Source organism: Macaca fascicularis, chromosome 20 (genome assembly GCF_037993035.2).
Source record: "Macaca fascicularis isolate 582-1 chromosome 20, T2T-MFA8v1.1".
NCBI classification, from domain to species: domain Eukaryota; kingdom Metazoa; phylum Chordata; class Mammalia; order Primates; family Cercopithecidae; genus Macaca; species Macaca fascicularis.
Window position 1 is genome coordinate 46,625,364 of NC_088394.1, and position 23,791 is coordinate 46,649,154.

Sequence of the window (23,791 nt, forward strand, 5' to 3'; positions counted from 1 at the left end):
TTGTGGGGGGGTTAAAATAACTATAGAATATGCATTAGAATACAATGAAACCATTAAACATAATGTGGAAGAATATTATATATTATAGGGAAATGCTCATAATATATAGTGACAATTTAAAAAGCAGATTATAAAACAATATGCCAAAACATGATTTCTGCCCACGTCTGCCCTGATGGGTGAGATAACTAAAGTTGCTGCCCTGTGAGGGTGTAGAGGCTGCCCCTCGGCCCCCACCCCTTTCCTCAGGAAAGGACATGTGAGTGTTTACTGCACATCCTACAGATGAGGAGCTCACAAGGACCCTGGATGGGGGAGTCCTCTGAGGTTGCTGGAGCTGCTGCAGCCATCTTGTCACTGCCAGGAGAGAGCTCTGGAGAGCAAAGGCACAGCAGAGGAAAGCAGAACTAAGAAAAGACAGAGAAAGCGAAAGTGGGAAAGGGAGAGAGACATGAGATGACAAAGTGTGGGTCCTTGGATCCTGCTTGGTGTAAAGTCAGCCTGCTCCTGGACTTTACAGATAATAAATTCCTTCCTCCTCAGGTTAACCTGGGTTTTTGTGGCTTGTAACCAAAAGGGCCCGCACGGCCCACACACAAGCTCCCAGCTCATTTCCTTTGTAATTAGCAGTAACTGGAGGCAGGCGGTGCATGGATCTGCCTTGCAAGGCTTCTCTGTTAGTGCCTGGAGCCCACTCTCTCAGCTGGCACAGCCAGGGTGACACGTCAGGCCGGGTGTGTCCTGGACTTGTCCTGTTTCTAGGTGCAAACCAGAACAGAGGATGCCGAGGGTAGTGGTGGGGGGGGGTGGTTTCCTGCCTCAGGGCTGTGCTCCTGCTATCCCTCTGCCTAAAATTCTCCCCTCCCTGTGCTCCCAGGGCCAGCTCCTTTGTATGCTCTGTAATTCTTTGAACAGCGCCTCCTCTGAGAAGCCTTCCCTGACCACCTGGCTGAGGACACCATTCTGTGTCAGCTTCCATTTGCTCTGGGAGAGGCCTCCTGACACTTCACTTCCATGAGGCGGGGACCAGTTCTGTCCTGGTCACTGCTGTATCCCCAGCTCTAGATAAGGCCTGGGACATAGGAATGCCACAGATGGTTGGTTATTGAGAAAACGAGCAGTTAGATCATGGCTCCCAACACCAACACAATGGGGATGTGTAGGGAGTCATCTTAGCCCTACCAGCAGGTGGAACTGGTTTTACTGCTCCAAAACAGTTCCAGCGATGGGGACAGCCACTACAGAGCAGAGCTAAGGCCATGCTAGGCTGAGGGGCTACAGTCCACCCTGAACTGTCCCTCCCAGCCTGGAGCTAGTGAGGGGGCCGAACCTGGGAGCTGACTGGGATGGGGGCTTGGTGCAGGGACTTTTGGAGAGGAGGGCATTTTCTTGCTCTTACCATGGGGGCAACAGCTAGATGGGTGGCAGGATGGGGGGACCCACTCAAGGACATACTGCGGCTCCAGACTTCAACCAGCTCAGAACACTGAGGGTCTTGATATCAGGGTGTGGCATCAGGAGCCGGAGCCTATGGGTTGAAAGCTAAGAGTGGGCAATCAAAGCTGAAACCAGGCCCACGACTTAGGAGCTGGAGAGCACACAGGGCTGAACACACGACCTGGGGACCAGGAAGCCAGGGAGCAAAGTCTTCAGGGCACTTGGGCAAGACCCCAGATGGTCTGCAGCAACACACAGGCAACACGGGAGGATCAGCGCTACGTGGTGAGAAATGTACCTCCTTTCGTGGGACAACATTTTCCAGTCCTTCTGAGTAAATCAAAGAGAAATCTCAGCTTGGTGATTGCAGGTCTTTAATGCTTATTTCTCTGTCTCTGTCTGTCTGTCTCCCTTAACAAAAGTCTACCATCAGCCTCAGGCTCAGGGCCTGTCTCAGGTAAAAGCCGGTTAGGGTGTAATAACAGTGATCGGTTTCATTGTGTTTACTTTTGTAGCTGCTTTCTAATTATAGCAAGTGATTCTGAGTTTCCATTTTGGATAGTAATAGGAAGTTTCTTTTTCAAGTAAATGTGCATAAGTAAAAGGAGACTGCTCAAAGGAAAACGGCTGGTGGTTGATAGAACAGGCTGTGGCATTGTTGGGCCCCAGAGGGAAGGGCTGTATAAGCATGCAGGAATTTCTGGGAAGGCAGCTAAATGCAGTTGCTGCATGGGGGCCAGGAAGCATTTGGAGGTGTGACTGGGCACAGCTTGGCTTTTGAGCCCAAGAGAGGCCCGCTGGGGACATGTTGGGAACCAACCTACCCCTACCAGCAGGTGGAACTGGTTTTGCTGCTCCAAAACAGAGCTACGGGGACAGCCACTAGAGAGCAGAGCTAAGGGCATGCCAGGCTGAGGGGCCACAGTCCACCCTGCACTGTGCCTCCCAGCCTGGAGCCAGGAAGCTCAGAGAGGCCAGTGGCCCTGCCCAGGACTCAGCACTGACCCTGCACCCCCAGGCCCAGCTGGGTGACCCCTAAAGGCTTCCTGGAATTTGAATGCAGGGTTATTTTGTGTGTGCTGCCTCTCAGAGCATGTCACTTTGACGTGGACATCTCGGGTCTGGTCCTGGTACTGTCCCTGTCTCGCCATGTGACCCTGGGTGGGTCACCTCTCCAGCCCTTGATTTTCCCATCTGTAAACAGAGATGAGTAAAATAACCTTTAAGGGCATGTCAGTCCATTTTGCATTGCTATAAAGGAATACCTGAGGCTGAGTAGCTTATAAAGAAAAGAGGGTTATTTGGCTCACGATTGTGCAGGTTGTACAAGAAGCATAGCACCGACATTGCTTCTGGTGAAGCTTCAGGAAGCTTCCACTTATGGTGGAAGGGGAAGGGGGAGCTCATGACTTACATGGCAAGAAAGGGAGCAAGAGCGATGTCAGGCTCTTCTAAACAACCAGCTCTCACATAAACTAACAGAGCAAGAACTCACTCATTACCACGGGGAGGGCACCCAGCCATCCATGAGGGACCTGCCGCCATGACCCAAACATCTCCCACCAGGTCACACCTTCAACACTGGGAGTCACATTCAGCATGAGATTTGGAGGTGACAACCACACATCCAAACCATATCAAGGACCCATTTCAGTGAGGGGACCAGGGACATACCCCTTCCCCTCTCCTCCACATCCTTTAATGTGGGGCTCAGCAAGGAAAATAGGGCTTGGGTCAAATTAAAACCTGGGCTTAATTTCATGCTCCAGCTATTAGCTGTGTAACCCTGGGCAAGTCACTTAACCCCCCCAGATTACAATGTTACAAATGATCCCATTTTCCTCAACTGAGACATGGGATAGGAACATATCCCGAGCAGAGCTGGACTGACAGTGCTATCAATGGCCCGACAGTGCCTGGTCACACAGTAGGCCTGGGGAGCCCTGACTTTTACCATACAGGGAGCTGTGTGCAGAGCTTGTTTTCAACTGTGGGCTTGGCATGGACCTGTCGGCATCCCAGGGGACAGGGTCTCATGAGGATGCCTAATCCCAGCTCAAAGAGGAGACCCCAGGACTCCATCACAGCCAGTGGCGGGGAGTGGCTGCTGGAGAAGGGCTTCATTGGAATGAATGCCTTTAAGCTCCAGGCCAAATGCCCAGAGTGGGTTTGCAGGTATGATTGTGAGGCTGGCATGGTGGGCCCATCTGCAGTCCCCTGGGATGGGACACCTGTACGGTAGAGGGCCCGGGTGGAGAGAAGACAAGGATGGGGATGAACCCAGGACCACAGACGGCCCAGTTCCGTGGATGATTTTCATCGAGGTGCCTTCAAGTCAGTTCACCATTGGGCTTCTCAACCTTTGAGGTACGCAGGTAAGAGCCACCTGTGGCAGTAGGGGAAGCTCTTGTTAAAGTGCAGATTCAGCAGGTCTAGGGTTGGGCCTGAAATTCTGTGTTCCTAACAAGGCTCCCTCCTGGGTATGGAGGTCAGGTACTCCTCACCTCTCCTGTGGACCCAGCTTTTGGGGGGTCAGGAGAAGAAGGTTCAGTCCCAGCTGCCGCCACTCTAAAGTCTCCTAGAAACAAGGACTAATACAGGTGGCGTGGGAGAGGGCCCAGGCAAACAGGGGAGGTGGGGTGCCCTGGTGGGGTGGCAGTGGGCCCTGCGGAAAGCTTGCTGGAGGAGGGGGCCTGAGGAATTCAAGGACTTGTTCCAGGAACCCAAGGAATGAGTGGGCTCTAATTGCTGCAGCATATGGGAGATTCCAGGAGGAGCTGACTGTGGCGGGCCATCCCAGGCCATCAGACAACTTGTAGTGGATGAAGATGCAATGTCTATGGCCAGAAGAAACTCCCATGGACCCTCAGGCCAAGGCTGCCAGAAGCACGAGGAAGGGGCAGCATTGAGTGTCATCAGGAAGAGGCAAGGTGATGGTCCTGAAGCTGCCCTGTGTGGCCAGTCCCTTTTTGGGAAGCCTGAATAAATCCATTTCCTGTGCACTGTGTGGGAAGCCAACCCCTCTTCAGAGGTACTGATGGGGAGCCCCCCATGTGATTCTATAGGCTCCTTTACTCCCATATAAGTATTTTCTCTCTCTGTGCACAGCACACACACACACCCCACACACACATATCATCTATCTGTGATTTTGAGATGCACTCTTTTTTTTCACGTTTCAGCACCTCTGAACTCAATGGGATCCTACACTCCTTATAGGCCTGGCTTGATGCTGACATCCTTCAGTCCCAGGGAAGACCTGAAGATCTCCAGGTCTTGAGGCCTCTGGAACACCTCCATCTGAGACCACTTTAACATGATTTCTGTGCTTGAGGGATTTTGGACCACGCTGCGTGTATTCAGCCCTAAAACATGGGTGAGTGCCAGCTTGCAGTTCAGACTCTTAGAGGAAGTTCCCTGTACTCCACCCAGTGCCAAGTTTGATTTGTGTGAATTTTCTTAATGTCCCCTCCTGTACAACAGGTTTATTTGGTATTAATCCTTATATCAGGGGTGTAACTCTTTGGTTTTCCAGGTGTTTTTTTGCTGGAATACCGCATTAAACTGTCCATGTCGGGTATTTTTTCTTTCTTAGTAAACATTTGGTGCATCTTAGAGTTGACAGCATTTTAGATTTGAAGAAATAACTGACAAAATCAATATAATCTGTTCTGTCATTACAAATAGACTCGTAGCTCTTTAATTTTTCCATTTAACACTTTAATTTTCCATAGGCCTAGATTTTCAAGAAGTCCAATATCTCTCACTTGAAGTGTCTTTTCCCTAGAGTAGATTGGGAGATTTGAGGGATATCTGTCCAAACACAAGAAAGTCTGTTTCTAGTCTCCCATCAAGCCTGATGGGGCGTCTACAGTTGTTACCACAAGGTGTCGCTGTTGAACAGATTCTGGTGCAGTCTAGTGTATACTTGTCCAATTCTAGAGTGATCACTTGCTGGGCCAAGTCCCTCCCCTTAAGTGGTGCTGCACAATAAGGTTCCCAAATTACAGACTCTTTAATGCACCCTAATGAGCTCATCCAGGCAGTTTAGGTCTTCAGGGGCTTCCAGCCTCCAACATACATTGGGCCAAAACCAGACTGTACTACCAGCTCCAAGCCCTGTGTTGAATCTAGGTCATTGGTCCAGATGCCCCTTCATTCTGGGCCTGTGGTGTCCTTTCCAGACAGCAGACCTCAGTCAAGGGTATCCCAGTCCATCAGAGAGGTTCCAGGATCACAGATCCTCAAAAGGGGCAGTGTTGAGGATTCAGTCTCTTCTACACAGAAGCCCCATTAAGTATGTTGTATCAACTCCCCCCAGAGCTGTTTCTACATAACCCAGGGAAGCCATTCAGGAAACAGCTGCCTTATGAATGAAGATCCACCCCTAGACAGTGTGCTATGCCATCCCAGCCAGAAAAATTGTTGGCAACTTCCCTTGCCAAAAATGCCTTGTATCACAGAATCTTATGCCATTATTGCTTTCTGGCCCAGGGTCCTCCCACCCTTCAAAAGGATGGCATACAACTCCCACCGTGTGTGTGTGTGTAGAGGCTGTTCTTGAGGGCAGTAGGTGAGATTTGTTTTGCTTCATCAGGTCTACATGGTAAGGGGGAAGGGCTAGAATACTAGGATAGTATTAGGATAATGGATGGGAATATTTTAAAGCAATTCTGAGGTGGAAGGAACAGAGAGAAAAGCCTTGGAGCAGCTGGAGAGAACTGTCTTCAAGGAAATGGACTAAGCTTTGTCTAGAATGTGCGAGGTAAACTTCTCTTCCAGCTTCCCATGAAGACACTGGTCTGGATGTTTTTGGCAGTTGGGTTTGTGTTTTGGAGATGAAGTGGCCCTGGCATCAAGGGGACGTGGCACACAAGCAGAGGCTTCCAAGGGGTCCCAGGAACACCTCTGTCTGATACAGATGGGGAAATTGAGGACCAGAGGATGGGCTTGTTCAAAGTCACCCAGTGAGTTAGAGCCCCCAATGGCTTTTCCCATTAACAATGAACCCCAGGCCAGGGGTGGTGGCTCACACTTATAACCCCAGTGTTTTGGGAAGCTGAGGCAGGAAGATCATTTAAGGTCAGAAGTTTGAGAGCAGCCTGGGCAACAGAGAGACCCTGTCTCTACAAAAAAAAATAAAAATAAAAATTAAAAATTAGCCTGGTGTGGTGGCGTGCACCTGTTTCCCAGCTACTTGGGAGGCTGAGGTGGGAGGATTGCTTGTGCCCAGGAGTTTGAGGCTGCAGTGAGACATAATTGAGCCACTGTACTTCAGACTGGGTGACAGAGCAAGACTGTCTCAAATAACAAAAAAGAAAAGGAAAAAGGAAAAAAGAAGAAGAAGAACCCCACACAGCCCACCATGAGCCATGGTGACCCCAAATCTCCAGCGTCCCTGCGGGGTCTTAGGCCGGCTCAGTGCAGGTATTCTCGTACGGTGAGCTCCTTCAGGGTGATGCCGCGGGGCGTGGGCCTCCGGAGCTGGCTCTCCTCCAGCCTCTCCTGCAGAGACACGAAGTCCTTGCCCAGCGTGTAGGCCAGGCGGACCATGGCGTCCAGCAGAGGCGCGTAGTAGCGATGGCCCTCCCTGGCCTGCAGGCGCTGCAGGGCCCTCTCTCCTGCCGCGAAGGCCTCGGCCGGGCGGTCGAGGTCGCGGTGGCACAGCAGCACGGCGCACAGGGCCGGGACGGCGGCCGCGGGGCAGTGGGCGGTGAGCTTCTCCTGCAGCGGCAGCACGCGCAGCAGCAGCTCCAGGGCGCGCGGGTACTGGCCGGCCCGCAGGCAGCCGAACGCCTCGCGCAGCTCCTGCCGCGTGAGGAAGTCCAGGAACTCCCGGGAACGGCGCACGCAGCGGATGGCGTAGAGCAGGCCCAGGTACTCCTGCAGGGCGCGTCGACGCTCGCAGATCATCTCCTCCGCGAAGTTCCCCGTCAGGTGCTTCCTGGGGAACTCCACGTCTTCGATCTCCTCCCTGAACGTCTTCAGCAGCGCTTTCTGGAGCTTTGCGAAGTCGGAATAGCGCCGTTCTAAGACGGCCTTGTTGTTGTCAAAGCTCCCAGTCTGGATGACGATGATTTGGTACACCTAGGGCGCAACCAGAGAGAGCCGTGGCCACCTCCTGGCGGGGGCTGCGGTGGACGCAGTACCCCGAGAGTAAAGTTAACCAGGCCGGTGTAAAGCATGCCCTGAAAACGGGCGATCCTTATATGCAATTCTGTTTATTAATTAACTAATTAATTAAATTTTAGAGACAGGGTCTCGCACTGTTACCCAGGCTGGAGTACAGTGATGCGATCATACCTCACTGCAACCTTGAGCTTCTGGGCTCAAGTGACCCGCTCACCTCAGCCTCCTGAGTAGCTAGCTGGGACTACAGGCACACCCACTACCCGGCTGATTTTTTTTTTTTTTTTTTTTTTTTTTAGAGATGGGGTCTGGCTGTGTTGCCCAGGCTGGTCTTGAACTCCTGGGCTCAAGCGATCCTCCTACCTGGGCTTCCCAAAGTGCTGGGATTACAGGCCTGAGCCACTGTGTTTTAAATTACTATTGACATCAGCTGAGTCAACCCTGGAACAACAACACAGCAAGGTGGGGACATCTGGGAAGGAAAAGGGCAGAGGGTCCTGCCCTGCAGGCTGCTGGGGTCGCTCTTGGCTTTACTTGCTAAAACTGGGCCTCCTTTTTCTGAACTGAGATGCTGTGTTTTCCAAATGTTTCACATTTGGGAGTTAGTTTTAGGTACAATATAACATCATTTAGGTACACTGGTGATGCCGTTATATGGTAAGAAAATCATCCCTTTTCAATTCTCTTTCAAGAGAATCCTGATTACAGGCAATTATGTATTAAGGGCAATTATAACCCATGCATCTGACTCCAGAGCCAGATTGCATGGGTTATAATTACAGTCCCACCATGGTCTAGCTGTGTTGTTTTAGATGAGTAATTTAACCTCTCCGAGTCTCACTTTTCTCATTCATAAAACAAGGAGAGGCATAGTGCCTACCTCACCCGGTGAGGATTAAATGAGTTAATGTACTGAAACCACATGGAGCTGTGCCCAGCATGCCATTGGCATTCAATGGCAGCTTCGTTATTTATCCTGGTCCCAGGTAAGTGAAGGAGAAGGATGAAGTGTGGCTCTTAGGCAGTCTTTAACATCTCCTTAACACAAGCTAAAATTCCAGTCTAACAGGGAGAGCAGCCCCCAGGCGCAGGGCTTTCCTGAAGCCACAGTACCCAGCTAGAATTTAATAACAGCGCATAGCTTTCCTTGTATTGATTTTCCTTGTTTCGACTTTTCTAGTATGTTACTTTTTCTTTGTGCCATGTGATATTGGTTTTCCATTTAAGGTATTTCTCTTTGAAATAAATGTACTTTGTGTTTTTAAAAAGTGATCCAATTTAAAGAAAAAATAAGTAGTAATAATTATAATGGATACAGGGATATGGCAAAATTGGTGAAGAAAGGACACAGGTGACCGACACCCGATAAGATGGGATTAAACTGGGCTATTTCCTTCTTGGGACCAAGAAGCATGACTTCCATGGTTCGAATCCTCACAGACCCTAGCAGGTGCTGAGCCTGAAGTGTGCTGACCCATTTCATAGTTGGGAAACCTGAGGCCCCACAAGACTTATTCAGGGCCAGGAAGGAAGCAGAGTGAGAGAGGCTCCACCATTTCCTGATCTCTGCTTACCACAAACTTAGAGACTTTTCTCTCCTCGATGCGAGCTGAGGCGATCTCAAAGAGCAGTTTGACGTGCTTCCAGCGGCATTTCTCGTTCTGCCAGTACTGCTGGAGCTCCCGCGTGGTCATGCTGGAGTTGGAGCTCAGGCCACTATGCATGTCTGGAAGGACAACACCCTTAAGAATCTGCACCCTCTCAGTGCACTTTCGAGGCATGGCTTGGGGAGATGGCTGGGTCTATCTGAGATGGGATATCAGAACTCCTAAAGAGTACTGAATATCCCTCTCTCCCACTCCGCCATTGATAGGCCCAATTGGGGCATCAGACAGACCTCTGTGCCCAGCCTGGCAGAATCCACCCTATCACTGACAATCTCAAATAGCCCATCACCCCCAAGTGGTTTCTTAGCTGTGGAATGTGGTGTGGGCATTTTGCATCGTCCACTTCTGGTCTGCAGATTGGCCATGGTGAAATCCCCGCTCTGGACAAGCAGAGACTGACTTGTGTGTTTCTGTGCTCCCTGCAGCCCTGACTTTGTGACTGTCGCCAGGACTCCTTGAGCACACATCAGTGGGCAGGGGAGGCAGCAATAAGGATGTTATGTTCCAGCGTCAGCGGGCTGGCCCTTCCTAACCTTCTCATCTAACTGCTCACATGCTAGGCTCTTCTTGGACGTGCACTCCTCTGCCTGGCATCCAACCCTCTATTTCCATGCCTGGAAAACGAACACAGTGTTTCTTAAACCCCACTTGAGCCCTGCGCCCCTCTGAGCTTCTTGAGAAGCGCAAATAATTGTGCATTTTATCGCAAAGGGCATGGTTCCCAGCCCTTTTCCAGTCTACCCTTCAAGACCAAGCCCCCACATCACTGCACATGCCCCTTGGCATTAGAGTAAGAGCCTCCCACCTTGTTCCTATAGTTTTTTATTTTATTTATTTGTTTTGCATGGCACATCTATTTTTCACTGATCTGTTTCTCTACCAAACCTCAGGACTAGTGCAGTGTTTGATTTGTTCCTGTTTCTGTTTCCCCAGTGCCCTGCATAGGGCCAGGAACAGAGCAGATGTAGGGGACATCTTGAAGGATTGTAAGAAAAGATTTGTTCCAGGAGATGGCACTACAGCAGATGCTGTCCATGCCCCAGGCTGGACCATGCCCTCTTGGCACCTACTTTTCCAGAACATGCCACTGGCTTCCCTGAGGGCTTTCTAGGGCCATAGCAGCAGGCCCAGGAGCGTCCCTTCTCCTCTGCAGGGCAGGACTGGTAGATAACAGCCCGGCTTCCTCACCCCAGGATAGCACAACCCAGAGATATATTCCAAGGTCTCCCAGAAGACCCCCGCTAGGGTTGAGCCTCAGCCACTTATCATGCCTATCTGTTCACTGATGTCCTGCCCTGGCCTCTTGCCCTTTTCTGCCATTCCCATTCCCCTGCCGTGACTCCTAGGACCATCTCCCAGATAAACAGCTTGCACCAAATCTGTGTCTCAGTGTCTGCTTTGGGATAACCCAAGTTACAAGAGCTGCCCGGGCCTCTTGCTATATCCGCCAAAGTGACCCACATTTGTACTTTGAATGCCTTCAGACCTCTCCCCCAGACCGAGTCTCAAGCCTCAAGCCCACCTAAATGCCTGTCAGGTCCTGGGTGCGGGAGGTCAGGGCCAGCGGCTGGTGCTTCCTGCTGGGTCCTTGCTGTGCACTGTGTTATGGGTCCCTTCCAGCCAGGGCTCCCAGGGTGCTCTGGACTTGCCATGCTCCAAGCCTGCCAGAGGAACAAGAGAACAGTGAGTACCCACTCCAGTTGGGGTTCCCGGTGTCTCCTGGGGTGCCTAGGAGCTGTGTCATGCCCCCTCCTGGCAGTCAGAGGGAATGACAATGGCCCCACGGCTCAACCTTCCCCACTCTCCCAGCTGCCAGATCCCAGACCTGGGTCTGCCCCTTTGCTGGGCAGGTTACTCCAAGGCAGAGAAGACCCTTCACCTATTGTGATGATCCATGTATAATTGAGGTGATCCTTACGTATTGCTCAGAGTTTTAAATGAGATGATTTTTTTTTTTTTTTTTTTTTTTGAGACGGAGTCTTGCTCTGTCGCCCAGGCTGGAGTGCAGTGGCCGGATCTCAGCTCACCGCAAGCTCCGCCTCCCGGGTTCACGCCATTCTCCTGCCTCAGCCTCCCGAGTAGCTGGGACTACAGGCACCCGCCACCTCGCCCGGCTAGTTTTTTTTTTGTATTTTTTAGTAGAGACGGAGTTTCACCGTGTCAGCCAGGATGGTCTCGATCTCCTGACCTCGTGATCCGCCCGTCTCGGCCTCCCAAAGTGCTGGGATTACAGGCTTGAGCCACCGCGCCCGGCCTTAAATGAGATGATTTCAAGCAAAAGTATTGGCTTTAGTGATTACTCGAGCGAAAGATGCTGGCTTGTGCAGACACTCACTTTTATGTTACACATGCGAATGAAGTCTCAGTGTTCAAGCTGAACACGGTGGCTCATGCCTGTAATCCCAGCACTTTGGGAGGCTGAGTTAGGAGGATCACTTGAGCCCAGGAATTTGAGACCAGCCTGGGCAATGTAGTGAGACCCCGTCTCTAGAAAAAATTAACAAAAATTGTCCAGGATGCATGCCTGTGGCCCCAGCTACTTGGGAGGCTGAGACAGGAGGATCCCTTAAACCCAAGAGACTGGGGCTGCAGTGAGCTACGATGACGCCACTGCACTCCAGTCTGGATGACAGAACAAGACCATCTCAAAAAGAAAAAAAGAAAGCTCAGTGTTCAGAGCAGGTAGATACTGGTATGAATCTTCTATCGATCAATCAATCAATTATCTATCTACCAGCAAAATTAACTGATAGCTTATACCCACTTCATACCCACCTAGGTTCTTCACAGCCCCTAATCTAGTTTAATGCTCACAAAAGTCTATCATTACCACCACATAACAGATGAGAAAACTGAGGTCTAGCCCAAAGTCACGCAGCTGGTGAGTGTGCGCAACAAGCAAAGCTGAGTTTGTCTCCAGTGCTTGTGACGTGCTGGCGGTGCGCTTGACAGCCAACACACACTCTCACGCTAACCTGACCACTGTCTGCACTCAGGACTGTTTGCTGCTCCCTTTTATGATAAGGGAACTGAGACTTAGCGTTGCCGAAGGTAAAGAGCTGGTGAGTGGTGGGCAGGATACAGACCCAGGCTGGGCTGACTTCAGAATTCTCTCCACGTTACTCAGGGAAGGAGAACAGGCAGCTGGGATCCAGTTTACATAATAACTCTGTCTGTGACCTGGATAAGTGGATGGGATGACCTGGTAGCTGGCAAGTGACTCAACTTCTCTGTGCTTCTGTTTCCCATAAATTGGGGATAATAACAGAACCCACGTTCGCAAGGCTGGGGTGAGGATTCAGTCAGGCAGACTCTGAAGCCTCAGTTCAGGTCCCTGTCCATTCCGGAGACTGTGTAGTACCCCCGCTCTTAGTGTCTGGTAAGTGCTAGATGTTTCCAGAAGTATTTGCGAATTAAATGACTAAATTAAGGTGGATTGGAATAGAATTACAAATGTTTGAGACAACTTAGAAAAAGGGACAATTAAAGCTAGGCTGGAGCGAGTAGGTGGTATACTGGTTAGGCATGGAAATTCAAGACAAGGAAGGTGCAAGTGACCTCACCTTTTTCTACTAGGACCTGAGGAAGCTGCTGGTGGAACACAGAGGTAGAGCTGGGACTTGAACTCTGGTCTGTTGGATTCTGTGCCCTTGATCTGAACCCCTGGGCTGACTACGGCCTAGAGAAAGATAGAGCCAATGCCTCCCTGGCACCCCCTGAGCACAGACGGGGGGGGGGAGGTCATGCATGTCCCTGAGCACAGCCAGTGCCTGTCCCTTGCTCCAGGGATGAGAGCTCCTGGCCTGGGAGAGGGAAGGTCAGCTGGGGCCCAGAGTCTGCACTTCATGGGGAAGTGCTTGCTGTGTAGGGTGAAAGGAACCCTGGGGCCTTCTCCATGTGGCTCTGCATAGCCGTCCAGTGGGAGGCCCTTAGGGACCCTTGATCCAACCTCACCTTTTACAGATGGGCAAACAGAGACACAGAACAGGGGCCTGGCTGGCCCAGGGCTGCACATTCTTGAGCATGCTGTCACGGGCACCTCTCGCTTGTCTCTTGTCCCTGTCAGGGAGTCAGGAGACATTGCCTTCCATCCTGACCAACTGTGTGTCCTTAAGCAAGTGCTTTAATATCTCTAGGCTTCTGTTTCCCCACCTGAAAAGTGTGGCTACAAGCCTCATCCTGTTGATAAGATGATGGATGACTAGGGATGGGTTTCCTACATTCTGGTAGGTGTCTAAGTGAGATAGCGGGTGGTCTATGTGATTCTTGGTGGCTGGGATTCTTGGGGGCCCAGGGCACTCTTATGCTCAGCACTTCTGTAAAGTGGGTGATGGTGAGTGCCCTTGGCCTCAGGGGCCCCAACCTTTGCAGACCTGTTTGCATGACCAGGCAGCTGGCTCCAGATGAGAAGCAGGGCACTATTGGCCCAGAGACCCTGTAAGACCCTAGAAATGATGCCTCAGCTTGACACTCCAGAAAAGACTGAGAAAGCTGATTATGAAACCCGGCCTTAGAATAAAAATCAAATTCAGCAGCCACAGTCAGCTCCCTTATACTTGTCTCTTACAGGTTTCATTGGGAATCACCCATTTAAAGAGGAAGGGGAAGGAAAGAGTTGTGCACTGGTGTATCCGTGGGGTCTTGGGTAGCTTCCTATCCCTCTCCAGGCCTCAGTGTCCTCATCTGTGAAATGGGAAAGCAATCCCGTCGCTCTAAAAGCTCTCTGGGGACAGCCACATAGACGATTCCATGGCCCTTTCCTCCCCTCTCCTCACTCTCTGTAGCAAAGATTTCTTGACTTTATAACAAAATACTATAAATGTTGGTGCTGTTGGCCTGGAGGCCTGTAGTTGGCCCAGGGAACAGAGCAGCTTCCCAGTCCCCTCTACCTTCCGGCTCTGTGTGCATAGACAGTCATTCTCCTCCTCCTGTCCCCAGGTGTCCTGACCACCCCCCTCTCCAAAATCTGACTGCCAAGTCCAGTCCTTCTTCTGCTGGGCACACAGAGGCCACACCATCTTTCTGAAGGCCTGCAGAGGACTTTTCATGGGGGACGAGCCTCTAGGGGGTGAAATAAAGCTCCTGGCCCACTCTGGGAGACAGGAGATCCCCGGACGTTGGATGTGTGGCTGCCTCTGTTGGGGAAAGGGTGGGTACCCTCCAACAACTGGACGCTCACCTGAGAAGCCTTGCCAAAGCCAGGGGCTCCCAACCTAGTGTGCGTAAGAATCCCCTGGTGGGGTGGGGGTGGGATCCCAGGGGCTTGTTCAAAAGCAGGTTTCCTGGCTCCTAACACAGGAAAGTGTCATTGAACGGACCTGGATTCTGCATTTTCCACGAGTCCCCTAAAGCTATGCTGACGCAGGGATTCCCTGACACCGTTTTTTGTTTTTTTTTTTTTTTTTGAGAAACACAGGTGTGATGACTTATTCTCCAGGCCCAAGATGGGTTGTACAAGCGCCTAGCATCTCAAAAGGAATGGAGGTGATGGAGGGTCCAGGAGCTGTCCCTTCCTCTGCCTCAGTGCGCTAAGGAGAGCTCCAGACACAGTGGCTGTCACTAACCCTTTCCCCTCCTACCCTGCCCCCAACAGGTGCCAGGCAGGGTCCCAGGAGGAGGGGACTCAGGCCACAGCAGGCAGAGGACAGCTGAGTTTGGGATCAAATACTGACCTCCAGTCTCTGGGGCTGTGCGTGTCCAGGGGTCCGGGAGGAGTGTCACATGGCCCCTTCGAGCTCTTGGTTCTCAGCTCCGGCGACCAGCCGAGGGACTGACACTTTCTAAGTTCCCCGTTTGAAAACAGGAAACAGGCTGTGTGACCTGCTCCTGATCGCCCCAGCCTATTGGCTGGTGAAACATGGTATATTGAACTCAACTGACAGCCTGCCACCTCTTCTTCCGGGTAGCGCAGGGAACGGCAAGGCAGTGCAGGGCCAGCCCTGTGGGGTCTAACTCAGCCTCACTCTCCCTGCAGCCTTGCAGCGGTCTGGCTGTCCTTCAAATCCCCGTTGATCTCTGGCATTCAGGCATTAGCTCTCAGAGCCCTTTCACGTTCATTATTCTACTCTATGAGCTAAGCATGATGGGGACCGTCATGCCCCTTGAACAGATGGGAAAACCGAGGCTTGGGTCACAGAGCTGGTGGGACACAGAGCCAGTGACTGACATAGAAGAGCAGTGGGGTGGAATTACAGTTCCATCTGGCGCCTTTTCTCTGAGCAAAGCTGTATCCATCACCACCAACAGAAAGTACCAGGGAAGCGAAACCCCAGGGCAGTGGTGTGATTCATGGCCACCCATCTTTGTGGCCTTGACAGCAAGAGAGGAAATCAGACAAAAAAAAAAAAAAAAAAAAAAAAAAAAAAAGAACTTTGCTGGCTCTCCCAGAAGTTTACCACATGTTTTTTTCTGAGCCACGATTCCCTTCCCCTCCATGAGAAGTAGTCACAGTCTTGATTCAGATGGGGGTTACTACTTTGCTTTTCCTTAGAAATTTACCACCTATGAGATCCTCAAACAATTCAGTTTCATTTTACTCATTTGTGAATCTTATATAAATTGAGCCAAGCATACTGTGTGTATTCTCCAGTGCCTTGCTTCTTTCATGCAACATTTATGTGTTTAAGATTCACTGATGCATTTCTGGGTAGCTAGTTTTTTCATTTCCATTGTTGTGTTGCTACATTATTATTATTATTTATTTTACTTTAAGTTCTGGGATATGAGTGTAGAACGTGCAGGTTTGTTACATAGGTATATATGTGCCATGGTGGTTTGCTGCACCCATCAACCCGTCATCTAGGTTTTAAGCCCTGCATGCATTAGGTATTTGTCCTAATGCTCTCCTTCCCCTTGGTCCCCATCCCCCGACAGGCCCCAGTGTGTGATGTTCCCCTCCCTGTGTCCATGTGTTCTCATTGTTCAACTCCCACTTCTGAGTGAGAACATGCGGTGTTTGGTTTTCTGTTGCTACATTATTTAAATACATTGCCATTTATCTTTTTTTGTTGTTACTGTCTTTTGATGCACACTTGGGGTGTCCCTAGGACGGCCATCATGATCAATGCCCCTGATGATATTCTTACACATTTCTCCAAGTCCATGTACTTATCTGAGGTGAAATTGCTGGGTCTCAGAGTATGGATAGCTTCAACTGTGCTAGATTACGCCAAATATTTTCCAGAGTGACTATGCCATTTTGTATTCTCACCAACAGTGCATGAGAATTCTGGGTGCTCCACCTTCTCACCTACACTTGATATGGTCATTATTCTTATTATCTTAGAGACGGGGTCTTACTCTATCACCCAGGCTGGAGTGCAGTGGTACCATCATAACTAACTGCAACCTAGAACTCCTGGGCTCAAATGATCCTCCCACCTCGGCCTCCTGAGTAGCTAAGACTACAGGTATGTCACCATGCTTGGCTAATAAATTTTTTTTTTTTTTTTTTTTTTGTAGAGATAGACCATGATGGCCACTACGTTGCCCAGGCTGGTCTTGAACTCCTGACCTCAAGCAATCCTTCTGCCTTGGGCTCCCAAAGCACTGAGATTACCAATGTGAGCCACTGTGCCTGGCCTGGTCAGTGTTTTTCAGTGTACCACCGCATTAATGTGCAGTGGTCTCTCATCATGGTTTTAAGTTGCATTTCCCTAAGGACTAATGATGTTGAGTATCTTTTCATGGGCTTATTTGCCATCCTTATACCTTCTCCAGTGAAGTGTCTGTTCAAGGCCATTGCTCATTATTGACTGGATTATTTTTAATGGTTTGTAGGTGTTCTTTATGTATTCATTTGGGTTTATGTGCTTCTCAATATCTTTTTCCATCCTGCAGTTTGTATTTTGTACTCTCTTAATGGAGTTTTGTGATGAATAGAAGTTGCCAACTTTAAAGAACCATATTAGTCCTTTGATATGGTTGAATTTCGACTTTCCTAATTGCAACATGAAATTTAATGAAGCTCTCCTAGTACCAAAGCATTCTGCCTTGAGCCAGTGTCATCCTTGGAGGGCATGGAGATTTCTCCTGTATTTGCTTCTGCAACGACCTCTTAGGCTTGTGAACCTCAAGAGGAGTTCAGATGAGCCAAACACTTAGAACAACACTGTTCTGTGCTGTACAAGTGCTGGCAGTTCTTATTATTCTAAAACCGTTATCGCTTGTCTTTTTCATTGGAGGCTCTATAATGTCCCTGTTTACCTATTGACCTTGCTTATTGACATGCCCTGCAATCCCACCTCTCTGCAGTGCCATCACTGTCATTAAGAACCTCCACATCTGCAAAGGTCTGTCTCTGGGCGGAGCTCATGAGGAGTGCCATGAATGCTGTGCCTCTGGCCTGCTAGCTGGGGCACCCCGTAAGTGCAGGGGCCATACCTCAGTCATCTCCGCCTCCCCCTGCCCAGCCGAGGGCCTGGTGGTGTGGCTCCCTGTGTCTAGTGAGGCTGGAATGCCCTGCGCCCTCTCCTCCCTGGGTTGTGCCCCGTAACGTTCCAGTTTTCTCGCCTACTCGCTGCCCAGGCCTGGAATCTGCGAGACACCAGAGTGGAATCTAAGCCCTTCTCTGCGGCCCTGTAGGCCTCTCACGCTGCAAAAGGCAACCACAGGGGGAAAATGTGTGGTTGCCGCTGCATCCTCTTATGGGGAAAGGAGACGTTTCTTGGAAACCCCCTGATGGAGAGGGGCCTGGCCCACATAGGTAGGACCCGGCTGAACCAGAGTGACCGGAAGATGCCACGCATGGCCACCTGTTGGATGTTGCTTTTTCTCTGCAGCCAGAGGTCTCTGTGGTGGAGGCAGAAGACATGGGTAGTGTCTTAGCTTGGGCTGCTGTAGCAACACACCGCAGACTGGGTGGCCTACACAACAGACATCTCTTTCTTACAGTTTTGGAGGCTGGGAAGGCCGAGATCAACATGTTAACAGATTCAGTGTCTGGAGAGGGCTTGATTCCTGGTTTGCAGATGGTTGCCTTCTTGTTCTATTCTCACATGGCAGAAGGAGGGCTAGAGAGTGCTCAGGGATCTCTACCCTCATGGCCTAATTATCTCTTAAAGGCCTCACCTTTTTTGTTAGGATTTTGATATATGAACTATATGAACTTGGAGGGCACATATTCAGTTCATAACAGGCAGGCAAGGTCCCATCGTCATGCGGGGGACACAGGAGTGGGCATCCTCCGTTGCAGTGCTGAAGCCAGATGGCGAGGAGGGTCACCACGAAGCACCAGCAGTGAGAAAGGGGAAATGCTAGTAGTGTCTCAGAACCTGATGCCTCTCCTAGAATTCAAAATCAGAGCACCTCTCCATCTCGCTTGGACCCTTCAGTGGCCTCCCACTGCATTCAGAGTAAATTCGAACTCTCTGCTGAGGCTTCCATGATCTGCCTCTTGTCTGCCTTCCCGCTTGTCACTCGGTCCACTCCCAGTGTCACTTACCACACACCAGCCGACCCAGACTGCTCACTGCTGCTCAGACGTGCATTTGTCCTCACAGTTCCTTCAGCTGGAAATACCCTCCGCTTGGTTTTTCCATCTCTGGCTTTCTCGTCTCGTCTCGTCTCGTCTCGTCTCATCTCATCTCATGAAGCGGCAGCTTCATTGTCGCTTCTCCCTGCGGCCTTCACCTGACCCCTCTGTCGGGATCTGTCCTTGTTTTGCTTATTTGTATACTTGTGCATTTCCTGTCTCAAATGCCACAATGGCAGGGACTTTGTCTGTATCATCATCTGTGTCCCCGGCACCTAGCACAGTGCTTGCAGCATAGTGGGTGCTCAGTAAGCCATTGTATGCGTGAATGAATGACAGGGTGAATACAGAGAAGTGGTCACCCAGGCTGTGGCTTCAGCTCAGCCCTGACTCATTGTGTGATTCTGGGCAGGCCACCACCCTGATTTTTGGCTTTCCTAACTGCAACATGAAATTAAATGACGTCCTTTTACCACCAAAGCATTCTACATTGAGCAAACAATTGAGTACTAGAAGCTACCCCTCACTGCCGCTCTGGATGCCTGACATGCTTGGAACTGCAACACTGATACGCCTTCTTCGAGAAATTCAACAAGAGTGTATCAGTCCCAAGTGTGCCTCCCAGCGCTGGTACAGCAAACCACAACTGGCCAGGGTTTTTCACAGGTGACACAAAATTTGATCTTGTCAATCTTGTTTTTTGCAGCTGGATGTGCCCGTTTAGCCTTTTATTAAATTTCAAAGGTTCTCAATATTGCAGGATTTAAAAACTGGGGCTGCAGACAGGATGCACGCGGGGCACCACTCTGGTTGTATTGAGACATGGCAGGGTGGGGCTGGGTACAGGCGCATTTATTTCTACACCGCAGGCTGAGGGAGCTTCAGTCACCATTACTTAACTTCCTGGTCTTTGTCAACCTCAGGACTGTCAGAACTGGGAATTGTGTAAAGATTCATGGTTAAGATTAGGAGAAAGTCCAACTTTTCTGATCAGGAGAACATACACCTCCCATTCTTGGGACATCTGTTTGGGCAAAGGTGCTGATGAGCAGTTTGGGTGGGGTTAAGGGCTGTCAGGGCCATTGTAAATCATTTTAAGGTATATGCCTTGCACAGAGGACCTAAAAAAGGGCAGCAGTGGGCCGGGCATGGTGGCGGATCACGAGGTCAGGTGATCGAGACCATCCTGGCCAACATGGTGAAACCCTGTCTCTACTAAAAATGCAAAAATTAGCTGGGCATGGTGGCGCATGCCTGTAGTCCCAGCTGCTCAGGAGGCTGAGACAGGAGAATTGCTCGAATCCACGAGGTAGAGGTTGCAGTGAGCCAAGATCACACCACTGCACTCCAGCCTGGGCAACAGAGCGAGACTCCACCTAAAAAAAAAAAAAAAAAAAAAAAGCAGCAGAGAGGCTAAAATCCAGCCCTGTCTCTTCTGTTCCAAGATGGCACTTGTGACTACGCAGATGAAGCTGGCACTTGTGTCCACACATTGGAAAAGAAGAATGATATGGTCTTCTGTGAGTTAATGAATGAAGGAGTGAGAAACTGATTTTCAAAGACAACACCCTTGGCCAACGGAACATTTTATGTTGCCGAAGTGGGGTTTGTAAGCTTGGGGCTAGAATGGCAGGGCTTGAGAACAGAGGGGTGATTCTAGAAGCAATATGGTGGAAGGGAAGGAGAGAGAGGAGGCACAGCAAGGAGTCTCAGGAGGAGGCTTAGGCAGAGGAGCTGGATTGTGTTTTTTGGGTGTCTGACCTTCCTGCCCCGTGTACTGATGAGCCTGGAACTGGGTTAGGACCTGAGGTGGGGAAGTGACAACATGCTGGGTCTGTTCTTGAGGTGGGAATGGGGCAACCTCAGAGGCTGCCCAAGAGATGCAGGCATGTCGGGTTCCCAGGCTGGAAGCTGCTCTGTGGAGAGCTGCCTGCTCCAATGTGTCCTTCTCTCAAAGCATTGTCCCTCTGTCAATAAGTCACCCATGGATAGGGCGCAGTGGCTCATGCCTGTAATCCTAGCACTTTGGGAGGCTAAGGCAGGCAGATCACCTGAAGTCAAAGGTTTGAGACCAGTCCGGCCAACATGCTGAAACCTTGTCTCTACTAAAAATACAAAAATTAGCCGGGCGTGGTGGCACATGCCTGTAGTCCCAGCTACTTGGGAGGCTGAGACAGGAATCGTTTGAGCCCAGGGGGCGGAGGTTGCAGTGAGCCGAGATGGCGCCACTGCACTTCAGCCTGGGGGATAGAATGAGACTCCCCCCCACCCCCCCAAAAAAAAAGTCACTCTGCAAACAGACTTGGGCCGAGCACTGGGCCAGAGGCTGAGGTCCAGCAACAAGGAAGTGGCAAGGAAGGGATACCCTGAACCCTCAGAGACTCATGGTCTGGTGAAACACAGGACGGACACATGGAACTTGGGCCAACAGTGGAGGCCAGCAGGAGGACAGGCAGGCTGATCTTTGCAACTGAGAGGACTGGGAGAGCCCATAGGGACTGTGGGGTCTGGAGAGCTTCCTTGCAGGAGGTGGGCATGGAAGGTCCAAATAAAAGTGGGTAGAGAAGGACGTGGACTTGACTCACAGTCCCACCATTCCATATCTGGGTCATCTTAGGAAATTCATGAACCTCTTGAAACCTCTGTTTCTTCATCTCAAAGATGGGGATGAGGAATGGAACCTATTCCATAGAGGTGTTGTGAGGGTACAGGGCGTGGCATATGGCAAGTGTTCAATAACATATTTATACTGTGGAGTACTCACTGTTTACCAGGCATCAAGTCCTAGTGTATGCATCCCTCATGACAAGATCTAAGTGGACTGTCATCCCCACTTAACTGTGAGGGAGACTGAGGTCAAGAGAAGTGAAATGACTGGCCAAGAGCATACAGCTGCTAAGGGGCAGGGCTGGGATTCAAATCCAGGTTCTCTGGGGCCAGAGTCCTTGCAGTTGCCACCTGTTGCCTCTGCCTGGGGCACAGAGTGAGCAGAAGCTCAGAGGTGGGAGTACTAAGAGCTGTGGGAAGTTGGTGGAGCTGGGGGTGCAGAGACGGGGGAGGCAAAGGCATTCCTGTCTTCATCCTTTTGGGCCAGCTTGTGGAAGGGTTTGGACTTCGGTGAGTGGGCAGGCTGCTTGGAGCAGAGGACCACCAGCGCAGAGACTGCAGCCCAGCATGAGGTCGGGTAACCACCACTGCCAGCAGCAGCAGCAGCCAGTCATGGGCTCAGCTCCTACCATCCAGGCCTGCTGATGGGGGCAGTCCTCACTCCTGGGGGAAGTGCTCAGGCACAGGCAGCTTCCCCGCCTCGGAGAATTTTAAATAACACAACCCAAGGATTTCTCTTCTCTGAGGCCCAGGGTATCCTGGAGGCATTTTCCCTCCGCCCCTTCTGAGTACTTCTTGGCTGGTGCCCAGGTCAGAGCACTCAAGGACCAAAATGTTCCCAGGGCATCCCAATTGCCTGTCTCGGCAGAGGGTCCTGCACACAGGGAGTTTTTAATCAATGTCCCTTAACTCATTGGAAAGTTTTAAAAAATTATTATTAAACAAGTCAATCATGCTTATTAGGAAATACAGGTTAGCACAGAAGAGTTTTAAAAGTCCATTTACAATCTGATCCTAACTTGTCTTTTAGATGTTTCAATGCATATATTCACACATATCTTTTACAGAATTTTTGTATAAAGTGTGAGGTAGTAGTCCAAATTCATTTCTTTTGCACGTGGATATTTAGTTTTCCCAGCACCATTTGTTAAAGAGATCATTTTTCCCCCTTAAATTATCTTGGCATCCTTGTTAAAAAACAACCTACTTTTTAAATTTAGCCTTATATTCTTTCTACACAAAGCATTTGGCAGCCCAACTGTTTTTCATTGAGATATAATTCACATACCATAAAACTCACCCTTTTAAGGTGTGTAATTCACTGGTTTTTAGTCCATTCACAAGGTTGTATAACCATCACCATGATCTAATTCCGGAATATTTTCATCATGCCAAAAAACCGAAACCAAACAAAACAAAAAGCAAACCTCACACCCACTAGCAGTCACTCCTCATTCCTCCCTCCTACCAGTTCCTGGCAACCATAAATCTACTTTCTGTCTTCACGGGTTTGCCTATTCTGGACATTGCATGTAAATGGACTTATACAATGTATGTCATTTTGTAACTTGCTTCTTTCACTTAGCATGTTTTCAAGGTTCATTTATGTTGTAGCATTTATCAGTGCTTTGTTTTTTTTTCACAACTGAATAATATTCCATTGCACAGATAGATCACATTTTCTTTATCCATTCATCAGCCAAGGGACATTTAGGTTGCTTCCACTGTTTCCTCTTATGAATAATGCTGCTATGAATGTTTGTGTACAGCGTATATATGCTTCAATTCTGTTGAGTATACCTAGGAGTAGAATTGCTGGATCATATGGTAACTCCATGTTTAACTTTATGAAGAATCAACAAATTATTTTCCACAGTGGCTTCACCATTTTACACTGTGACCACCAATGTATGAGGCTTCCAATTTCTTCACATTCTTTCCACACTTGTTTTCTGTCCTTTGGACTAAGGGCACCTTTGTGAGTGTAAAGTGGTATCTCATGGTGGCTTTGATTCACATTTCCCTAACAATTAATGATGTTGAGCATCTTTTCTTGTGCTTGTTGGCTACTTACGTATGTTCTCTGAACATTTTCAAATGCTTTGCTCATTTACAAAGTTGTGTCAGTCTTTTTTTACTGAGTTTCAGAAGTCCTTTATATATTCAGGATATGAGTTGTGACTATTTTCTCCCATTCCATTAGTTGTGTTTTTACTTTCTTGATCGTGCCTTTCAAAGCACAAAAGCTTGGAATTTTGATAAAGTCTAATTCATCTACTTTTTTCTTTGGTCATTTGTGCTTTAGATGTCAAATCTGAGAAATCATTGCTTCATCCAAGGTCACAAAGATTTTCACCTTTGTTTTCTTCTAAGATTTTTATATTTTAAATCTTGCATTTGGGACTTTGATCCATTTTGGGTTAATTTTTGTATAAGGCCTGAGGGAGGAGTCCAAATTCAGTTCTTTTGCATGTGGATA

The 23,791-nt window shown here is 49.6% G+C and overlaps 2 protein-coding genes across 5 annotated transcripts in view; one reads left to right on the top strand and one right to left on the bottom strand.

Moving 5' to 3' along the window:
• The first annotated feature begins 2,396 nt into the window (after positions 1–2,396).
• The window catches only part of NOD2 (nucleotide binding oligomerization domain containing 2), a 64,368-nt gene continuing 42,973 nt past the window's right edge, over positions 2,397–23,791 (top strand). The window contains exons 1-2 of one of the 3 annotated variants that reach the window (XM_074027554.1): positions 2,397–4,367; positions 4,620–4,813. In XM_074027554.1, the coding sequence (XP_073883655.1) occupies positions 4,810–4,813 (4 nt within the window). In that variant the 5' untranslated portion in view covers positions 2,397–4,367; positions 4,620–4,809. Of the gene's footprint in view, positions 4,368–4,619; positions 4,814–23,791 lie in introns of those variants that run through there. The other 2 variants (XM_074027561.1, XM_074027552.1) reach the window with 2 other exon arrangements.
• SNX20 (sorting nexin 20) lies at positions 5,110–19,035 on the bottom strand. Of its 2 annotated transcripts, none has more exons than XM_045381711.3 (4): positions 18,676–19,035; positions 10,756–10,894; positions 9,141–9,292; positions 5,110–7,524 (listed from the first exon to the last, which is right to left on the bottom strand). In XM_045381711.3, the coding sequence occupies exons 2-4, from the start codon at positions 10,883–10,885 to the stop codon at positions 6,856–6,858; spliced, it is 951 nt and encodes a 316-aa protein (XP_045237646.1). In that variant the 5' UTR covers positions 10,886–10,894; positions 18,676–19,035; the 3' UTR covers positions 5,110–6,855. The 2 variants fall into 2 exon arrangements, with proteins under 2 accessions (XP_045237646.1, XP_005591955.1); XM_005591898.5 differs by lacking the exon at positions 18,676–19,035 and adding an exon at positions 14,906–15,005.

Bases quoted from the DNA above. Each gene is read 5' to 3' on its own strand.
- SNX20 (XM_045381711.3), bottom strand. From the start codon at position 10,885: ATGGCAAGTCCAGAGCACCCTGGGAGCCCTGGCTGGAAGGGACCCATA. The intron at 9,293-10,755 runs GTGGGCTTGAGG...TTGTCCTTCCAG, and splicing joins AGGACCTGACAGGCATTTAG to ACATGCATAGTGGCCTGAGC. The intron at 7,525-9,140 runs GTAAGCAGAGAT...GTTGCGCCCTAG, and splicing joins GAAAAGTCTCTAAGTTTGTG to GTGTACCAAATCATCGTCAT.